The sequence below is a fragment of the Hylobates moloch genome, unplaced genomic scaffold (assembly GCF_009828535.3).
Source record: "Hylobates moloch isolate HMO894 unplaced genomic scaffold, HMol_V3 SCAFFOLD_23, whole genome shotgun sequence".
NCBI classification, from domain to species: domain Eukaryota; kingdom Metazoa; phylum Chordata; class Mammalia; order Primates; family Hylobatidae; genus Hylobates; species Hylobates moloch.
In genome coordinates this window covers 22924190-22942548 of record NW_026652298.1, presented here as the reverse complement: position 1 = coordinate 22942548, position 18359 = coordinate 22924190, and the positions used below count along the sequence as shown (strand labels likewise).

The following is an 18359-nucleotide window of genomic DNA, read 5'->3' as shown; positions in this document are numbered from 1 at the left end:
ACATGTTCTCATCTGGCATCCTATCAGCTGCCCTTCATCAAAATGGGTTTTGGACAGTGAAGTTGCTGAGATCACTGGAGGCTATGTTGTCCAAGAGCCTAAGAACTTAGCCTCCAGCTCTTCCTACCATGCCTCTGTCAGAGTAGGCATATGAGCTAGATTTGAATCCAGAGAGATTTAGTTCAGGATTCAGAGTTTGAGTCATACACAAATGTAATGACTGCCCTTATGCTTTAGCCAACTGGAGGTTTTTCATGACACTAATATGAAATGCACATTTTCTAGAAGTGATCTAGTGTCGGTTCATTCTGAGGTCTATTCATTAACCTGTTCAATAAATCACTCCTACCTAATGGAAAATAGATTTTTAACTTGGTGGATATTCTTAAAACTGTGTTCTTTGTCTGAAGTACCTGCAGTGGAATATGTAAGTCACTTTATATTGCCCAGCACCAACTAATAAAAATATTTTTAAAGTCTGAGATACAGGTGAGAACATACTGTGCCTGCACTTTGATGGATTTATGAGATGTGTTGGACATTGTCAGGGCATAACACATACAAAATCTATTGTTTCCAATAACTGGTTGTTTGGAGAACTGACAAATGGCATTCAGGGGCCTTTCCTCTACTTTCTACGGCAAGTGAGAAGGGATTGACACATTGAGTAGGCCAGGTCTGTTCCATTTTCATTGCCAGGCTTTGTTTGGTCATAGGATTGAGTCCAAAGGGTATCTGTACCTTTAAGATCCCCTAGACCTTTCTCACTCTGTTCAATGTAACATTTATTGAGTACTTGGAATGTGCTAGACAGTATGCCAGATGCTTTTCATGCATTATCTCTTTTAATCCTCATAACAATTTAATAAGCTGGAGGCACTTTTTTTACAAACACAAATTGAGGCTTAGGGAATTTGAGAATCTTGCCTAAGAGTTGGGACTTCACAGCTGGGCGCAGTGGCTCGCACCTGTAATCCCAGCACTTTGGGAGGCCGAGGCAGGTGGATCATTTGAGGTCAGGAGTTTGAGACCACCCTGGCCAACATGGCAAAACCCTGTATCTACTAAAAATACAAAAATTAGCTGGGCATGGTGGCGCACACCCGTAATTCCAGCTACTAGGGAGGCTAAGGCACAGGAGGCTGAGGCATGGGAGGCTGAGGCATGAGAATTGCTTGAACTCAGGAGGTGGAAGTTGCAGTGAGCCAAGATCATGCCAGTGTGCTGCAGCCTGGATGACAGAGTGAGACTCTCTCAAAAAAAAAAAAATTAAAAGAAAAGAAAAGGAGCCGGGACTTCATTCTTTTATCCAGTATCGTCAGGCACTCTGTGAACTGCTGAGGGTATTCGAATGAATATGATATAGACCCTGTCCACAAGGAGCTTACGGTTTAATAGAAACAGATGTATTAAAACGTAATTTCATTTATACGAGGTAAGTACCATGACAGCAATATGAGTAAAGAAGCTTTGGGAACCTAGAGGAGGATCATTACTTGAAACTAGAGGTTATAGGGAGGCATCCTGGAGGAAGGGATGTTCAAGTTGAATCTTGATGCTTTGCCCACAGTGAACTAACCTCTGGAGGTATGTTAATAGATTCTCCTAAAGCTAAGAGTAAAGAACCCAAAGACCCTTGGGCCCAGAACATTTCTGGCAGAATTTACCAGTTCTGCCTCAGCCCTGCCTATTTGTGTGTAGATATTTCTAAGCTCTGACCATTTGCACTGATAATGATATAGCTAAGTTCACAAACCACCAAAAAAAATGGATGTCTAGACCTGAAATGTTATTAATTTAATCAGTTAAATATGTGATTTCTTGAAAAGTACCATTACTTTTATGGCTTAATTTTATTAATGTAACATTAAAATTTTAAATTTATAAAGTAGCAGGTGCTGGATTAATAGTTGTTGAATAAGTGAATAGGTGAGTGAATTAATATCACACAACAAGGGTCAACACATGTTTTTCTGTAAAAGGTCACATAGTAAATATTTTGGGCTTCATGGACATATGGTCTGTGTCAATTATGTTATAGCATGAAAGCAGCCATAGATGTTAAGTAAATGAATGAGCATCACTGTTTTCCAATAAAACATTATTTACAGAAAAGAAGGTTGCAGGTGGGATTTGGCCATGGACTGAAGCTTGCTAATCCACAACATACAACAATCAAAACCTTATAAAAATTACAATGTTCAGGACATAGGTGTATTTCCTTCTTACAGAATGTATGATTTGTAAATTTTGTGCTTAATTATGTGCAGGTAACATATCTTGGGAAGGAGCTTTTGAAGTATGTTTCTGAGGATGCACCCATACTTCCAGAACCAAACTCAGTACCTCAGCAATATCAACCTTGTCTTCCAGGTATGTACAGAAGAATACTCATTTCTTCATTGTGGGATAAAAACACCAAAACCTACTGGAAAAGCACTCATTTTATTTTGTCTTTTTTCTAATTGATGTGAAATTAACAATCATTATAATTAACTATTTCAAGGTGAACAATTCAGTGGCATTTAGTAAATTCACAATGTCATGCAACCACCCACCTCTATATAATTCTAAAACACTTTCATCACCCCAAAAAGAAACCCTGTACCCACTCAGCAGTTGTTTCCCATTCTCTACTCCTCCCGATTTCTGGAAACCACCAGTCTGCTATCTGTCTGTATGGATTTACTTATTGTGAGTATATCATATAAATGAAATCAATATATGTGACCTTTTTTGTCTGACTTCTTTCACTTAGTATAATGTTTTTGAGGATCATTTACATCATAGCATGTATCCATACTTCATTCCTTTTTGTGGCTGAATAATATTCCATTATATGGATATACCATAATTTGTCCACTCATCCTTTGATGGGCATTAGGGTGCTTCCCCCCGGACTTTTTTTTTTTTTTTGAGACAAGAGTTCTGCCCTTGTTGCCCAAGCTGGAGTGCAATGGCACGATCTCAGCTCACTGCAACCTCTGCCTCCTGGGTTCAAGTGATTCTTCTGCCTCAGCCTCCTGAGTAGCTGGGATTACAGGCACGCACTACCACACCCGGCTAATTTTTTGTATTTTTAGTAGAAATGGGGTTTCACCATGTTAGCCAGGCTGGTCTCAAACTCCTGACCTCAGGTGATCTGCCTGCTTCAGCCTCCCAAAGTGCTGGGATTACAGGTGTGAGCCACCGTGCCTGGCCTGGCCTGTTTTCCCCTTTTTGGCTATTAGAGATAGTGCTGCTATGAATAGACATATGTATATTTGTTTGAGCACCTGGTTTCAATTCTTTTAGGTGTGTGCCTAGGAGTAGAATTATTATACAGGTTGAACATCCTTAATTCAAAAATCCAAAATCTGAAATCTCAGAATCTGAAGTTTTTTCAGTGCTGACATACTAGTACAAGTGGAAAATTCCACACCTGACCTCATGTGACAAGTCACAGTCAAAACTTTGTTTCCCCCGTCTGGGAACTGGGAAGTGGGGGGCACCTCTGCCCCGCCACCCATCGTCTGGGAAGTGAGGAGCGCCTCTGCCCGACCGCCACCCCGTCTAGGAAGTGAGGAGCGTCTCTGCCCGGCCGCCCCATCTGGGATATGGGGAGCACCTCTGCCCGGTCGCCCCATCTGGGAGGTCTACCACGGAGGCCAGACACAATGTGGGGCCTGGACGTGGTGGCTAACGCTTGTGGTCCCAGCACTCTGGGAGGCCGAGGCGGGTTGATCACTTGAGGCTAGGAGTTCAACACCAGCCTGGCCAACATGGCGAAACATATGAAAAATACAACAGACAAACCAACCAACCAACCCAGTGACAACAAAACAGGTCTACCCTGGAGTCATACTCTAATTTTTTCTATTTTCCTCCCTTTCTGATCCTTTATCCCACTTTCTTTTTCTTCCTCTTCCTTCTCCTTCTTCTTTGTCAAATAGAGGATTGAGTTATTATCATTGATCCATACAAAGTCCCTCTCTCATTTATTTTCTTTAATTCCCACCCCCCATTTATATTCCCCATCTTCCCATGTGCAACCTTCATAATATGTTTGATATGCATCTTTTTGTTTGTATGTATTTTTAGAAAATGTTTATTGTTTTGTGTGCAAAAAAAATTAATAATAACAAAGGGGCAGTGAGACTTCAGTTCCTGTCCATGACCTATCCTTAAAATCTTGCCAGGATTGTGTCATTGTCAGGTTGGACATATTTTGGAAATGTCTATGAAACGTCCTAAAATTACCCCCATCAATGTTGGTTCAATATCATGACAAATAAAAAAGAACAAGGTCATGTCCTCTGCAGGAACATGGATGGAGCTGAAGGCCATTATCCTTAGCAAACTAACACAGGAAGAGAAAACCAAATACCACATGTTCTCACTTGTAAATAGGAGCTAAATTGTAAGAACACATGGACACAGAGAGGGGAACAACAGACACTGGAGCCTACCAGAAAGTACAGGGTGGGAGGAGGGTGAGGATAAGAAAAAATAACTAATGGATACTAGGCTTAATACCTGGGTGACAAAATAATCTGTACAACAACCCCTGTGACATGAGTTTACCTATATAACAAACCTATACATATACCCCTGAGCTTAAAATAAAAGTCAAAAAGTAAAAAAAAAAAAAAAAAAAAAAAAAAAAAAAAAACAACTTTGTTTCTTGTACAAAATTATTAAAAATATTGGATCAAATTACCTTCAGGATTTGTGTATAGGTATATATGAAACATATATGAATTTCATGTTTAGACTTGGGCCAATCCCCAAGATATCTCATGTATATGCAAATATTCCAAAATTTGAAAAAATCTAAAATCCAAAATACTTCTGGTCCCAAGCATGTTGGACTAGGGATACTCAATATTTATTACATAGTAATTCTATATAGGAAGCACAGCGAAACTGTTTTCCATAGCAGCTGAATCATTTTACATTCCCAGCAGCAATGTACAAGGGTTCCAGTTTTTCTGCATCTCTGCAACACTTGTTATTTTCTGTTTGTTTTATAGCACTCAATTTTTAACCTTAGTTAATTCTAGGAGAATTTAAGAAATGACCCCATCCCTCACAATTCCTTTCTCTGAATCTATGCTGTACTTACTTTGGATAGATTTCTAAGTGTCATATAAAAGGAAAAAAATGAGTGTTGTTTTTCTTTCTGAAGATATGATTTGGTCTTATTTATTTTCTAAAAATAGGCATTAAGATAAATCTTTGCTTATTAGAGTAAACTAATACCCTTTATCAGATGGAATAGCCTTTAGCCTGAGAAAACTAAAGAGAATGTAGTCTTCACCAGTGAGCAGCAGATTTTGAAATGATCTGGAAAAAGGCAGCACACATTTCTGAAAAATAGCCGTAACTACAGTTATATTACTCTCCTTTGCTACAGCATCCCCTCTTTTTTTTCCTAGTATCCCTGTCTTTGACCATTTGGGGACAATACAGAAGAGAGGAGGTACAAAACAAAAAACGATGATACTGTGATAACCAGGGCCAAGAATTAAACAGGGTTTCTATCACCAAGTCCCCACCCAGGGCCTCCCTGGGACTGTTCCTTTCCTGTAACAAGCCCCAATAATTCAAACTACATTCCTTTCCTAACTTTTGCACCCTAATTTCTCAGGATCCTCCTCTGTCATAAAAACTGGCTCCATTAATAGGGTGCATTCTCCACAGTTTTCTGAAGACAGCCTCAAAAGTGTTTTTCATCATTTTTGGGAAACAGACAACATTAATAACTGGTAACATTAATAACTGGTAACATTAAAACAGGTAACATTAATAACTGTGGGGAAGTTAAAGGGCTTAAGAAATTGAAAGGAGTTCTTGTAGTAGTTCATGGCCTTTGGTTCCTAAGCTGACTACCTATCTAATCTACCTAATCAAATCATGGGGTAAGGCCCAGTAATCTGAATTTTTTAAAGTGACTCTTACACAGCCAGCCTGACTATAGACTTTGGATGACTAATAGTATTTAATTTCTTGTGCAGATAATAATTTGACAGTCCTTGATATTCACCCCTTTACTTTGATTCCTGAGGGTGGAATTGGAATTGCTAAAGTACTCTATCCTCTCTCTCTCTCCGCCCCCATTGCTCCATCCCTTTCTCTCTCTCTCCCTCTCTCTCTGTCTCTCTCTCTGCCTCCTCCCCGCCACCCGCCCCAAACACACACTTGAAGCAAAACCAAACAAATGCGTTCTTCTTCTGGTTTTTAACCTAAGAGTTGAAGCAGAGCAGTAAGTATTTCCTTCTATCATGAAGGTCATCTGTTCCTCAGATTTTCTAGTTCTAGGCAGGCATTTCCAACCCTAGATAGGCATCTCCTTCCTCAGAGGGCACACAATCTCCCTTTTAAGTGAGCATGAAATCAGAAATGGGTTCTGAACTGCTACTTCTGTTGCCTGTAATATAAACAGTTTCCTGTTATTTATTTATTTTCACAAATCCTGATTTTTCTTTCCATTAGATATTTCAGAAATTTTTTATGTTATTGTGCCATTGGACCCCAGCCTGGGTGACAAGAGTGAAACTCTGTCTTAAAAAAAAAAAAAAAAAAGGAAAGGAAATTTTAATGTTAATTTAAGAACCATGGAGGTAGCAGTGTGCCAACCAGCTTCTTGCTACCTTGGTCTGGACCTAAGAATCTACAGGCAGGGCCCTGCTGGCATTCTGTAGGCTGCTGTTGGAATTTTGTTTGAATCTCCTTAATTAGAATTCTTCTGTAGCTGGTTTTGTGGTACCTGACAGAAACCCAGAGACCTGGCAAGTTAGAACAATGTAAAACTCTCTAACCCTATTACAAGAAAAACACTCAGGAGAGAATCTTTCTCCCTCTTCTGCATATCAAAATATCATCATGGAAATCATGGCTCTGACACTGTAGAGACCAGAAAGTCTAAAAAATAATGATAATTTTGTGTGGCTTTCATCAGCCTACCTCAGGTTACAAACATAATCTGTTCTCTTATGCTTTTTGATGACCATAATTTTTAGAATACTGTTTTTGGGGAATAAGGGGAACTAGGAAGAGCTATTTTTAGTTTATTATTTTATTTTTTAAATCATCTCGCCTAAAATATCAAGAAAGAGCTATTTATATTTCCCATTGGTAGGGTGACCATCATCCTGATTTGACCAGAGCAGTCCCCTAATTCAGCAAAATTATTACTGACGTTTTGTTTCACTTTCAGAAGTTGCTTGTTTAGATGACCCAGTACAGGAACCAAACAAATCAATGTTTGAGAAAACAAAATTTGGACAAGGTAAAAAAAAAAAAGAAAATATTCAATTCCATTTACTTTTATAAGTGTTTAGATTCTACATATTGTGCAAATAAATCAAATAGATGGTGAAATATTATGCATATCACTCCATATTATAAATAATTGCTGGTTACATCATCTTTATTTCCTGATAGACTGAGAAGATCTTTGATTTCAGAGAACTTTTATGAACTCTTACTTCTTATATTCTTCAATGCTTGGCACACCATACCTTTCCAATAAATGCTCATTGAATAAAGGAATGAATAAGTAAATGAAAGCATGAACATGATTTAAAAATTGCTGTTTTAAAACTGGATTTACTTTAATTGATTGTCTTAAGGGTGGACATACCTAGATCTTGTAGGCTATAATGGAATTTGTGGTGAAGAATTTAACAAATAGTAAATGGGATTTTGGTTAGTTAATACTATCTCCTTTATCTGAACTTACTGTTTCTTTTCTTTTTTTTTTTAGACAGAATCTCACTCTGTCACACAGGCTGGAGTGTGGTGGCACGATCTCGGCTCATTGCAGCCTCGACCTCCCAGGCTCAAGTGATCCTCCTGCCTCAGCCTCCTAAGTAGCTGGGAGTGCAGGCATGTGCCACCATGCCCAGCTAATTTTTTTTTGTAGAGAGGGGGTTTCACCATGTTGCCCAGGCTGGTCTCAAACTCCTGAGTTCAAGTGATCTGCCCACCTCAGCCTCACAAAGTGCTGGGATTACAGGCATGCACCACCATGCCCAGACCTGAATTTACTGTTCCTAATTGTGGAATATAAGAGGGATGGCCTTGGCCGGGCGCGGTGGCTCATGCTTGTAATCCCAGCACTTTGGGAGGCCAAGGCGGGTGGATCACTTGTGGTCAGGAGCTCAAGACCAGCCTGGCCAACATGATGAAACCCCATCTCTACTAAAAATACAAAAAATTAGCCAGGCATGGTGGCAGATGCTGTAATCCCAGCTACCCGGCAGGTTGAGGCAGGAGAATTGCCTGAATCCGAGAGGCGGAGGTTGCAGTAAGCCGAGATCATGCCACTGCACTGCACTCCAGCCTGGACAACAAGAGCAAAGAGCAAAACTCTGTCTCAAAAAAAAAAAAAAAAAAAGAGTAATGGCCTTTCACATTTTCTCAGCCAGAAATTTAAAAGCGAATTCTCCCTCCTATTCTTCTTCTCCCTCTCCCTCTTTATGAGAAATCATAAAGAATTCTATTTAAATTTGTTAATCAGTATTTCCTAAACTTATTGAATTAGAGGATATCTGTTCACATTCAATAGAACAAATAGCAGAAGCCTCAATATCCAATCTGTTTTCATATCATTTCGGATACGTGGTATCAAGAAAATCCTGAATCATGAAGACAAATGATAAAAATTTTTAATCTTGCCATCTTACAACTTTCTTCAGTGAATCAGAGATGATGGAAAAGCTTTATTCTGAATTGTATACAAAAACTAATTAAATTGGTAACTCAAGTCAATGCATTGATGGACTCCAGAGTGTTAAAATGTGGTATACTAACACATTTGAAGGTATGTGTTCTTTCTAATTAAAGACTTTAAACATAAAAACACAAACCTTTAAAAATGAAATTTTGATGAAACCTCTGAACCATCCATGATCTCTATAAGTCCTTTTAAGTTTTAAAATGGAGTGAGTCTATGGGGCATTTTCCCTTGAAATTTCAAAACTTCCTCCCAAGCCTCTCTCCTTTTTGCCTATTTGGCTATAGTTCCTCTTCTGTTATTGAGTGAATCCTCACTGATATTTCAGTATAAACTGGAAGGGAAAAAAATAAGCATTTCCAAATTTCTACATTATTTGTTATCACTAGGTATGGACGTATTGACATATTTTTCACAAAGTTATTTCTTTTTTAATTCTGTTAAGATAGAGCACATTTCATTATTTATCAGGAAAACCAATTTTATATATTTATGTTTCCTGTCACCATAGTACCAAGATACTCAAAACACATTAAGCTAACTGTATTCATCTAAGCAAAAGAATAAAAGTATCCCTGAAGTTTTTTATTTCCCAAGCCATCATTATAATAATTTACTAATTATATTTTCTTTCATGGGGACCTAACATCATTTGTTCATTTGAAAATAGTACATGCTTTTCCAGAAAAAAATAGGCTATTTTTTTGTTCCTAATAAAATGGTCCATTTGATAAAATAGTCCTACTGATAATCAGTTGTAAATAAATGACTTCAATGACAGAGTTTTCTTCATTTCAGTTCTATTATTATGCTTTGTCATTTCTCTGTAAAAGTATGCATAATAGAACACAAACATCCACAGGTGCTTCTGTTTTATGTGGTTAAGCACTTTTTAAACCTTGAACACCCAAAGATGGGTACCTGATAACAGTGCATAGGGTGTTTATTTCAGCTCTTATTTACCACTCTCGATTCTTTTTCATTTTTTTAATCATAATTTTTTTCACTCTGGTATCATGATTAACACTCTTTTAACCTAACTCATAAGGTAGATAATATATCTACCAATAGGAAAGGAAAGAGAAGAAAATTAAATATTTGTTGATCTTCTGCCATGTGCCAGGCCCTCTGCTACGTTATTTTGTATACATTAGACCATTTAAGAATTTCTTTTTTTTTTTGAGACAGAGTCTCGCTCTTTTGCCCAGGCCAGAGTGCAGTGGCGCTATCTCAGCTCACTGCAATCTCCGCTTCCCGCCTCCCGGGTTCATGCCATTCTCCTGCCTTGGCCTCCCAAGTAGCTGGGACTACAGGCGCCCGCCACCGTGCCCAGCTAATTTTTTGTATTTTCAGTAGAGATGGGGTTTCACTGTGTTAGCCAGAAATGGTCTCAATCTCCTGACCTCGTGATCTGCCTGCCTCAGCCTCCCAAAGTGCTGGGATTACAGGCGTGAGCCACTGCGCCCGGCCAAGAACTTCTTTTTAGTAGAATTTCAGGGTTAATCTTATAGTAAAGACTATAAGAGAGCACAAGTGTAAAGTGATGGGGCTTTGTGCGTACCCTCTTAGCTAGAGGCCTCCCTGCTCTGCACCTTTGGCACCACATCTAGGAACTGCCGGTGCCATGGTGTCAAAAGATTCCTGCCCTACCCCTAATCATTTCTGCTATGCTTTATTAAGAACAGTTTTTCGGCCGGGCGCGGTGGCTCATACCTGTAATCCTATCACTTTGGGAAGCCGAGGTGGGCAGACTACCTGAGGTCAGGAGTTCGAGACCAGCCTGGCCAACATAGTGAAACCCCATCTCCACTAAAATTACAAAAAAATTAACCGGGAGTGGTGGTGGGGACCTGTAATCCCAGCTACTTAGGAGGCTGAGGCAAGAGCATTGCTTGAACCTGGGAGGCAGAGGTTGCAGTGAGTCAAGATTGCACTATTGTACTCCAGGCTGGGTGACAAGACCGAGACTCCACCTCAAAAAAAAAAAAAAAAAAAAAAAAACAGCTTTTCTCAGATGTCAGTTAAACTGTGCTTGAATTAGGCATTATGATCTTGTTGATTTTGCTGGCAGTTTCATATAACATTGTGGAAAGTGATAATAAGAAGTATTGCAGCTACTTCCATTTCAATGTGTTGCTAAATAATGATATATGTTTTTAAATATTATTAAATATTAAATATAATTAAAATATTAAACATTATTAAAATATTTAATGTGTTGAAAAGTTATAAAAATGAGTTACCTCAAAACTTCATTTTAGTCTTCATAGAATAAGAACTATAAGCAGTGGTTCTCTAAAGCAATGGCTGAATTAAATATTTAAGCATATAGATACTTCAGAGCTGTTACCAAAACATGAGATTTAACTGTGTTTTACTTGGAACACTAGATTTAAGGAAACATTTATGCTCCACTGAAGGTGCCCACTGAACTAAGGAATACAGTTTTGGAACAGAATCTTGATACATACAGATATTAAATTCCTGACCTAATTAGCTCCATGCTCTGATTAATATTTGACCAAATCAATGCAGACAAATTTTGTTTTATAGAGACAAGGTCTCACTATGTTGCCCAGGTTGGTCTTGAACTCCTGACCTCAGGTGATCCACTCATCTTGGCCTCCCAAAGTACTGGGATTACAGGCATGATCCACCACGCCCAGCCCCAGACAAAATTTTTAATAGACACTTTCCTATTCCTAGGAACTTTAATGGATGCTAAGTATATGAAAGATGCTTATGCTAAATACTAATCAGGAAGATGCCCATGAAAATAGTAGACAAATTTTTCTAACATCAGAATGGCAAAACTTAAAAAGACTGATAATATTCAGTATGTGCAAAGATGTGGAAGAAAAGAACAGGTATTGTCACACATAGTCTCATAATACTGTTTGTGGTAGTATAAAAGGATGCACTTGGGAGGGCACTCTGGCAGAACCTCTTAAAATGTAAAATGTTTACAGACCCCTCAACTCAGTAATTATGCTTCTGAGTATCAGTCCTATAGAAGTATTGGCACATGCCTGAATAGTGAAAAGTGAGGAATAAATTATGAATTATAAACAAATTATGGTAGATGCAAGTTTTTCAAATCATAACTAAAGTGGGGGACAGTACCTTATAGAGGAAAAGACTAGTGTTAAATAATAGTGTTTAAACGATGAAACTCGGCTAACTTTGATGAAAAGAATTTAAATTAATATGTAAAGATTTATTTCTTTGGGTTTTTCCTAAGAAAAAAATGTTCCTTAACTTTTATGAGATACCTTGTTTCCGGAAGTCTATGAAACAAAGCTCCTAATAAGGGAATTACTATGTTTACATATGGACCATGTGTAAAAAAGTTTAAATTCTTTGGATCATAGTGATGATTTAAAACCCACATCAGACCGGCCTCAACCCCTCAAAAAGGAATTTTATTGACTCATTTACATGAAAGACCAGGAACAGATCTTCAGGTTTCATTCAGGGTTCAAAGAGCATGACAGAGCACCAGTTTCTCTTGCTTTCCATTTCTCAGCTCCATTTCCTCATTTTGGCTCCATCCTAATAGCCTTTCTTCTCATCATCCCAGGGCTACATGCTTCCAGGTTCAAATCTAAAAAAGAAGACTCTGTATGTGACTTTTTGCCAAAATACCCAATAAAAATCTCATTGCACTTCAGGAGGCCGAGGCGGGTGGATTACCTGAGGTCAGGAGTTCGAGACCAGCCTGACCAACATGGCGAAACCCCATCTCTACTAAAGATACAAAAATTAGCTGGGTGTGGTGGCATGCACCTGTAATCCCAACTACTTGGGAGGCTGAGGCAGCAGAATCACTTGAACCTCGGAGGCAGAGGTTGCACTGAGCCAAGGTCGTGTCATTGCACTCCAGCCTGTGCGACAGAGTGAGACTCCATCTCAAAAAAAAAAAAAAAAAAAAAACTCATTGCATGTCACTTCCCTCTGAATGGGATATGTTCTGACCCCTGAATCTATACCTGTTCACTCATTGGTGTAGATCTAAGCATATCAGGAGGTTGAAAACAACTCTACCAGAAGCATGTGGGCCGAGTATGAAGAAAGGGTTGGCCATACAAAGGTGACACTCATATTATTGCTATCTGTGGAATAAGATTCAACTTGCTGAAAGACGTACAGCTCATATAGCCAATCTCAGAGAAAAAAATATCTCTCAGACTGTCAGGGAGCTTGCAGAAACCAGTTTTAGGACCATTGGCCCCTTAGACTGGCAGAGCCAAAAGGAACCCTCTTCATCATCACACCTCTCACATCTCAGAGATGGAAGTCTGGAAAAGCCATATGACTTGCTTGAGATCCCACATCAAGTTTGTGGCAGAGGCAGGGCTAGAAATCTTGCAGCCTAATACTCTTTTTAGTACTAAATAATAATAGCGTCTAGTATTTATTATTTGCTATATGCCCGGCGGTATGCTAAGAATTTCACATGCAAAATCTCACTTAATACAACTGTTTTATTCTCCATTTATTGGAGCACAGAGGAGCTTGTACAACTAGCTTCAGAAGCTTCCACCATCCTTTTTCTGCTGATGTTTTAAACTTCAAACAGGTCCCTCTTTCCCAAGATCAGCCAATGCTGGTTCATAGCTTTGTCTTGAGTACAGAAAATAGGTTGAGGGAAAAGGTCCTGATCAGAAAACCTGTTATGTGTGCTCTCACATAGACTTGATTGGATTCTAGGATTTGTAATAGCAAAATTTACATCTTAAATTTCAGAAGGCAGTTTTTAATTTGTTGATACTTCTTTAAACAGGAACTTCCAGAGAGTCAATTCAAAGCATCCCACGTTATCTACAAATAAATGAAATACTATTAATCAGTGATCAAGAATTTCTCCCATGCCACATAATGGATCAGCATTGGAAGTTTTGTGTGGAATGTGAGGAACTAACACTCTAAAACCTTGGTTTCTTAGTCTTTTATTAGGTATTTGTTCAAATTATCAACAAACATTTATATTTCATCTTGTATAATCTGGTGGGACTATTTTAACATACACTATATGAGTTGCTATTTAAGATGTATGTTTACTGTTCTTAAGATGTATGTAACTGTTCAACAATTATATAAGATTAATGCTTTTTTGCCATTGAAATAAAGGCACGTTTGAACTAGACCATATTGATTGGCTCTCTGGCTTTCTTTTTACTAATATAAATTTAAAACTAACTTTTCAATCAACACCTCTACCTCTGTATAAAAAACAATTGATCCCTAAGGAAATGAGGATACAAGTAAGCATAATCCATGGATAATTGGTCCTAAAAAGGCCGAGGTTAAACGAATCCCTTAAGAACTTAAAGTCCTAATACCTTTAACATTTCCTGTGAAGTTTTTCTCAAAATCAAAATGTAAAATTATGAAGGAGGTTTAAATTTCATAAAATTTAGTGTAGATAGGATTGTAGCTGTGTTAAGTCTTGGAACAAAGAATGAATCAAGTGTTGATTTGGAGTCTGATCATTTAAAATAGAACATACTTCACCTTTGACTTTTGCTACATTACCATGAAGACTTTTTTTAAAAAAAGAGATATATTTAAGAGATTTTTCAGTTTTCTCAAGGGTCTCTCTTAATCCTTTGATAGCCAAGTTACTCTTTCCTTGTCTTTCATTACCCCAGGGTCCCAAATAAGCTTTTGGCTCCATGGCCTTATTTATCCCTTCTCTTTCTTTTGAGTATAGAAGTCAAAATTGCAATAAACATAACAGGCATACCTCAGAGATACTGCAGGTTTACTTCCAGACTACTGCAGTGAAGTGAATGTCAACTAAAGGGAGTCAGGTGATTTTTTTTTCCCAGTTTCTATAAAAGTTATGTTTACACTATACTGTAGTCTATTAAGTGTGTAAAGGCATATCTTAAAACAATCAATGTATGCACCTTAATTTAAGAATATTACCAAAGAATATGAGCATCTGAGCCTTCAGCAGGTTGTAATCTTTTTGGTGGTGGAGGGTCTTGCCTTGATGTTGATGGCTGCTGCCCAGTCATGGTGGTGGTTGCTGAAGGTTGAGGTAGCTGTGGCAATTTCTTAAAATAAGACAACAATGAAATTTGCCACATCAATAGACTCTTCTCTCATGAAAGATTTATCTGTAGCATGCATTGCTTTTCAATAGCATTTTACCCACAGTAAAACTTCTTTGAAATCGGAGTCAACCCTCTTACACCCTGCTGCTGTTTTATCATCTAAGTTTATAGAATACTCTAAATCCTTTGTTGTCATTTTAGCAATGTTCACATCACCACACCAGGAGTAGATTTTGTCTCAAGAAACCACTTTCTTTGCTCATTTGTAAGAAGCAACTCCTTATCCATTCAAGTTTGATCATGAGATTTCAACAATTCAGTCACATCTTCAGGCTCCACTTCTAATTCTAGTTGTCTTGCTGTTTCCACCACATTTGCAGTTGCTTCCTGTACTGAAGTCTTAAACCCCTCAAAGTCATCCATGAGGATTGGAATCAACTTCTTCCAAACTCCTGTTAAGGTTGATATTTTGATCTCCCATGAATCACAGATGTTCTTAATGGCATCTAGATAGGTGAATTCTTTCCAGAAGGTTTTCAATTTACTTTGCCCAGATCAATCAAAGGAATCACTGTCTATGGCAGCTGTAGTCTTACAAAATATATTTCTTAAATAATAAGACTTGAAAGTCAAAAGTACTCCAGTAATATTTTGGAAGAAATCTTTTATTCTGAGCTGCACATCTCAACAGTGGGCTTTAAATATTCAGTAAACCATGCTGTAAACAAACAAATGTACTGTCATCTAAGCTTTATTGTTCCAATTCTAGGTCACAGGCAGAGTAGATTTTGCACAGGGCTCTAGGATTTTCAGAATGTTACATGAGAATTGGTTTCAACATAAAGTCACCAGTTGCATTAGTCCCTAACTAGAGTCAACCTGTCTTTTGAAGCTTTGAAACCAGGCATTGACTTCTCCTCTTTAGCTCTAACAGTCCTACATGGCATCTTCTTCCAATAGAAGGCTAATTAATCTATAATGAAAATCTGTTTAGCATAGCCACCTTCATCAATAATCTAGCCAGGTCTTCTGGATGATTTACTATGACATCTACATCAGCACGTGCTGCTTCACCTTGCATTTGTATTGTAGAGACAGCTTCTTTCTTTAAACTTCATGAACCAGCCTCTGCCAGCTTCAAACTTTTCTTCTGCAGCTTCCTCACCTCTCTCAGCCTTCATGAATTGGAGTTAGGGCCTTGCTCTGGATTAAGTTTTGGCTTAAAGGAATGTTGTGGCCAGTTTGATTTTCTATCCAGACAACTCCAACTTTATCTCAGCAATAAGGCTGCTTTGCTTTCTTATCATTTGTGTGTTCACTGGAGTAACACTTTTAATTTCCTGCAGGAACTCTTCCTTTGCATTCGCAACTTACCTAACAGTTTGATGCAAGAGACCTAGCTTTAGGCATATCCCGGCTTTCAATATGCCTTCTTCACTAAGCTTAATCATTTCTAGCTTTTGATTTAAAGTGAGAGGTGTGCAACTCTTTCTTGCACTTGAGTACTTAGGCCATTATAGGGTTACTAACTGGCCTAACTTCAATATTGTCGGAACAAAACAACTATAATAATAATATCAAAGATCACTGCTCACAGATTACCATAACAGATATAATGATAACAAAAAAGTTTGAAATATTTTGAGAACTACCCACATGTGACACAGACACGAAGTGAGCATGTGCTGTTGGAAAAATTGGTGCTGATAGACTTGCTCAATGCAGGGTTGCCACAAACCTTCAATTTGTAAAAAAAAAAAAAAAAAATTAATATCTGCAAAGTGCAATAAAATGAGGTGTGCCTGCTCTCATGCAAGTCCAGTGATTTTGGTGGGTGGTGATATGGTGTTGCTTTTTGAATATTTTCTTATTTTAAATGTATACAACATTAAGATACATCTTTAGAATATATAAGAAACTGCTTAACAGTGGCCTCTGGAGAAATAAATTACGGGGTTGGAGAACCAAGGAAAAAGACCTACTTTTGACTATATATACCTGGAAATATTTGTCTATTAATAAAAGTGTAAAGACATATTAAATCATTTTATTTTTCTTCCTTCAAGAGTCCAGTGAAAATGTTCAGGATAGAATAACCCTACATATTGTTATATTTGAGAACCAACAGAAAATTGTATTGTTTCACTATAATTTCCTTGGAGTGCCTATTTTTCTAATTCTTAAATAATCTGTATGAGACTTTATTCTGTATTTTGCTTTATTATTTAAGAAAATAATTAAAATTGAGCCATTTGAGAATATATGTACTAATTAAATTATATATATAAATAAAATGTAAATTGTTGGACAATGTTTAATGCAAGTACTGGTTTATTAAAGAAAAATTATACACCTTCGCATGCATAATATATACACATATACTGGTATATATGTAGATGAAGTATATTATATATGCATACTATATATAAATATATAATATATACTTTTTAATAAATAGCTCAAAAAATGTGTGTTTCTATGTGTGTGGGGTGGAGGTGGGGATATGTTCAGTAAAAGTTCTAGAATGCTACAGATACAAATGTTTATAGTGCCTATCCCTAAGGAAGCTAGACTGAGGAGGATGAAAGGGTACTTTTATAGTTTACTTTCAACTTCAAAAAGAAATTAGGCACACATCTTTTGTAATTAAAAAAAATTTAAGATAATAATTTTTAAAACAGGCATTTTGTCTAGTGATTAGAATCTATGAAAGTCATATACGCTAAGTTTTTAATACAAAAGATCTTGTAATTCTAAGTTTTCATTTTGGTGATTAAATTCTTAATTTCCCAAGCCCATTTACTCTATTTTATATACCAACTGGTGACTGAAATAACATCCATTGCCCTTTGGGCATGCTGAGCATTGCCCAAACTAAACAACAAAAGGGTCTACTCCAACCAGAGTTGGAGAGAACTACCTTACCCTAGATTATCTCTGTGAGAAGACTGGGCAATTTAGGACGTTAGCTACATGTTTTACCTACTCTGGGTTCTAAATGAAAGCTTTAGGCTTCTGACCCTAAACCATAGATGAAAAATATCTAATCAATCTCCTACATGGTACTTTTATCCTTCTTATAAAACTGATTTTTTGAACATCTCTGGAGTACTCCATACCCAAAAAGGAAGCCTATTCCTTTTCAAACAGGTAGTCCTCAGTGTTAGAAAGCTGGAGCCCCTATGTTACAGGCCTCACAGCCCTAAATGATAATACTTCTTTTTTTTACAAGCTGAATTATAATGGCACAGCTTCCACTGGCTTGACTGTTGGAAAATTCTAAACATACGTTGCTATGGCTTGGTGGTTCCCTCTGAAACTCATGTTGAAACTTAATCCCCAGTGTAGCAGTGGTGGGAGATGGAGCCTTTAAGAAGTGACTGGGTCGCCGAGGCAGACCGATCACGAGCTCAGGAGATTGAGACCATCCTGGCTAACACCGTGAAACCTCGTCTCTACTAAAAATATAAAAAATTAGCCAGGCGTGATGGTGGGTGCCTGTAGTCCCAGCTACTAGGGAGGCTGAAGCACGAGAATGGTGTGAACCCGGGAGGTGGGGCTTACAGTGAGCCGAGATC

General features: G+C 37.8%; 1 protein-coding gene across 2 annotated transcripts in view; it reads left to right on the top strand.

Annotated features, from left to right (window-relative positions):
• The window catches only part of ANKRD31 (ankyrin repeat domain 31), a 175456-nt gene extending 161591 nt beyond the window's left edge, over positions 1 to 13865 (top strand). For both annotated transcript variants that reach the window (XM_032144985.2, XM_032144984.2), the window contains 3 exons: positions 2271 to 2373; positions 7199 to 7270; positions 13503 to 13865. In XM_032144985.2, coding sequence (XP_032000876.1) covers positions 2271 to 2373; positions 7199 to 7270; positions 13503 to 13648 — 321 coding nt within the window. In that variant the 3' untranslated portion in view covers positions 13649 to 13865. The remainder of the gene's footprint in view (positions 1 to 2270; positions 2374 to 7198; positions 7271 to 13502) is intronic.
• Positions 13866 to 18359: the final 4494 nt, after the last annotated feature.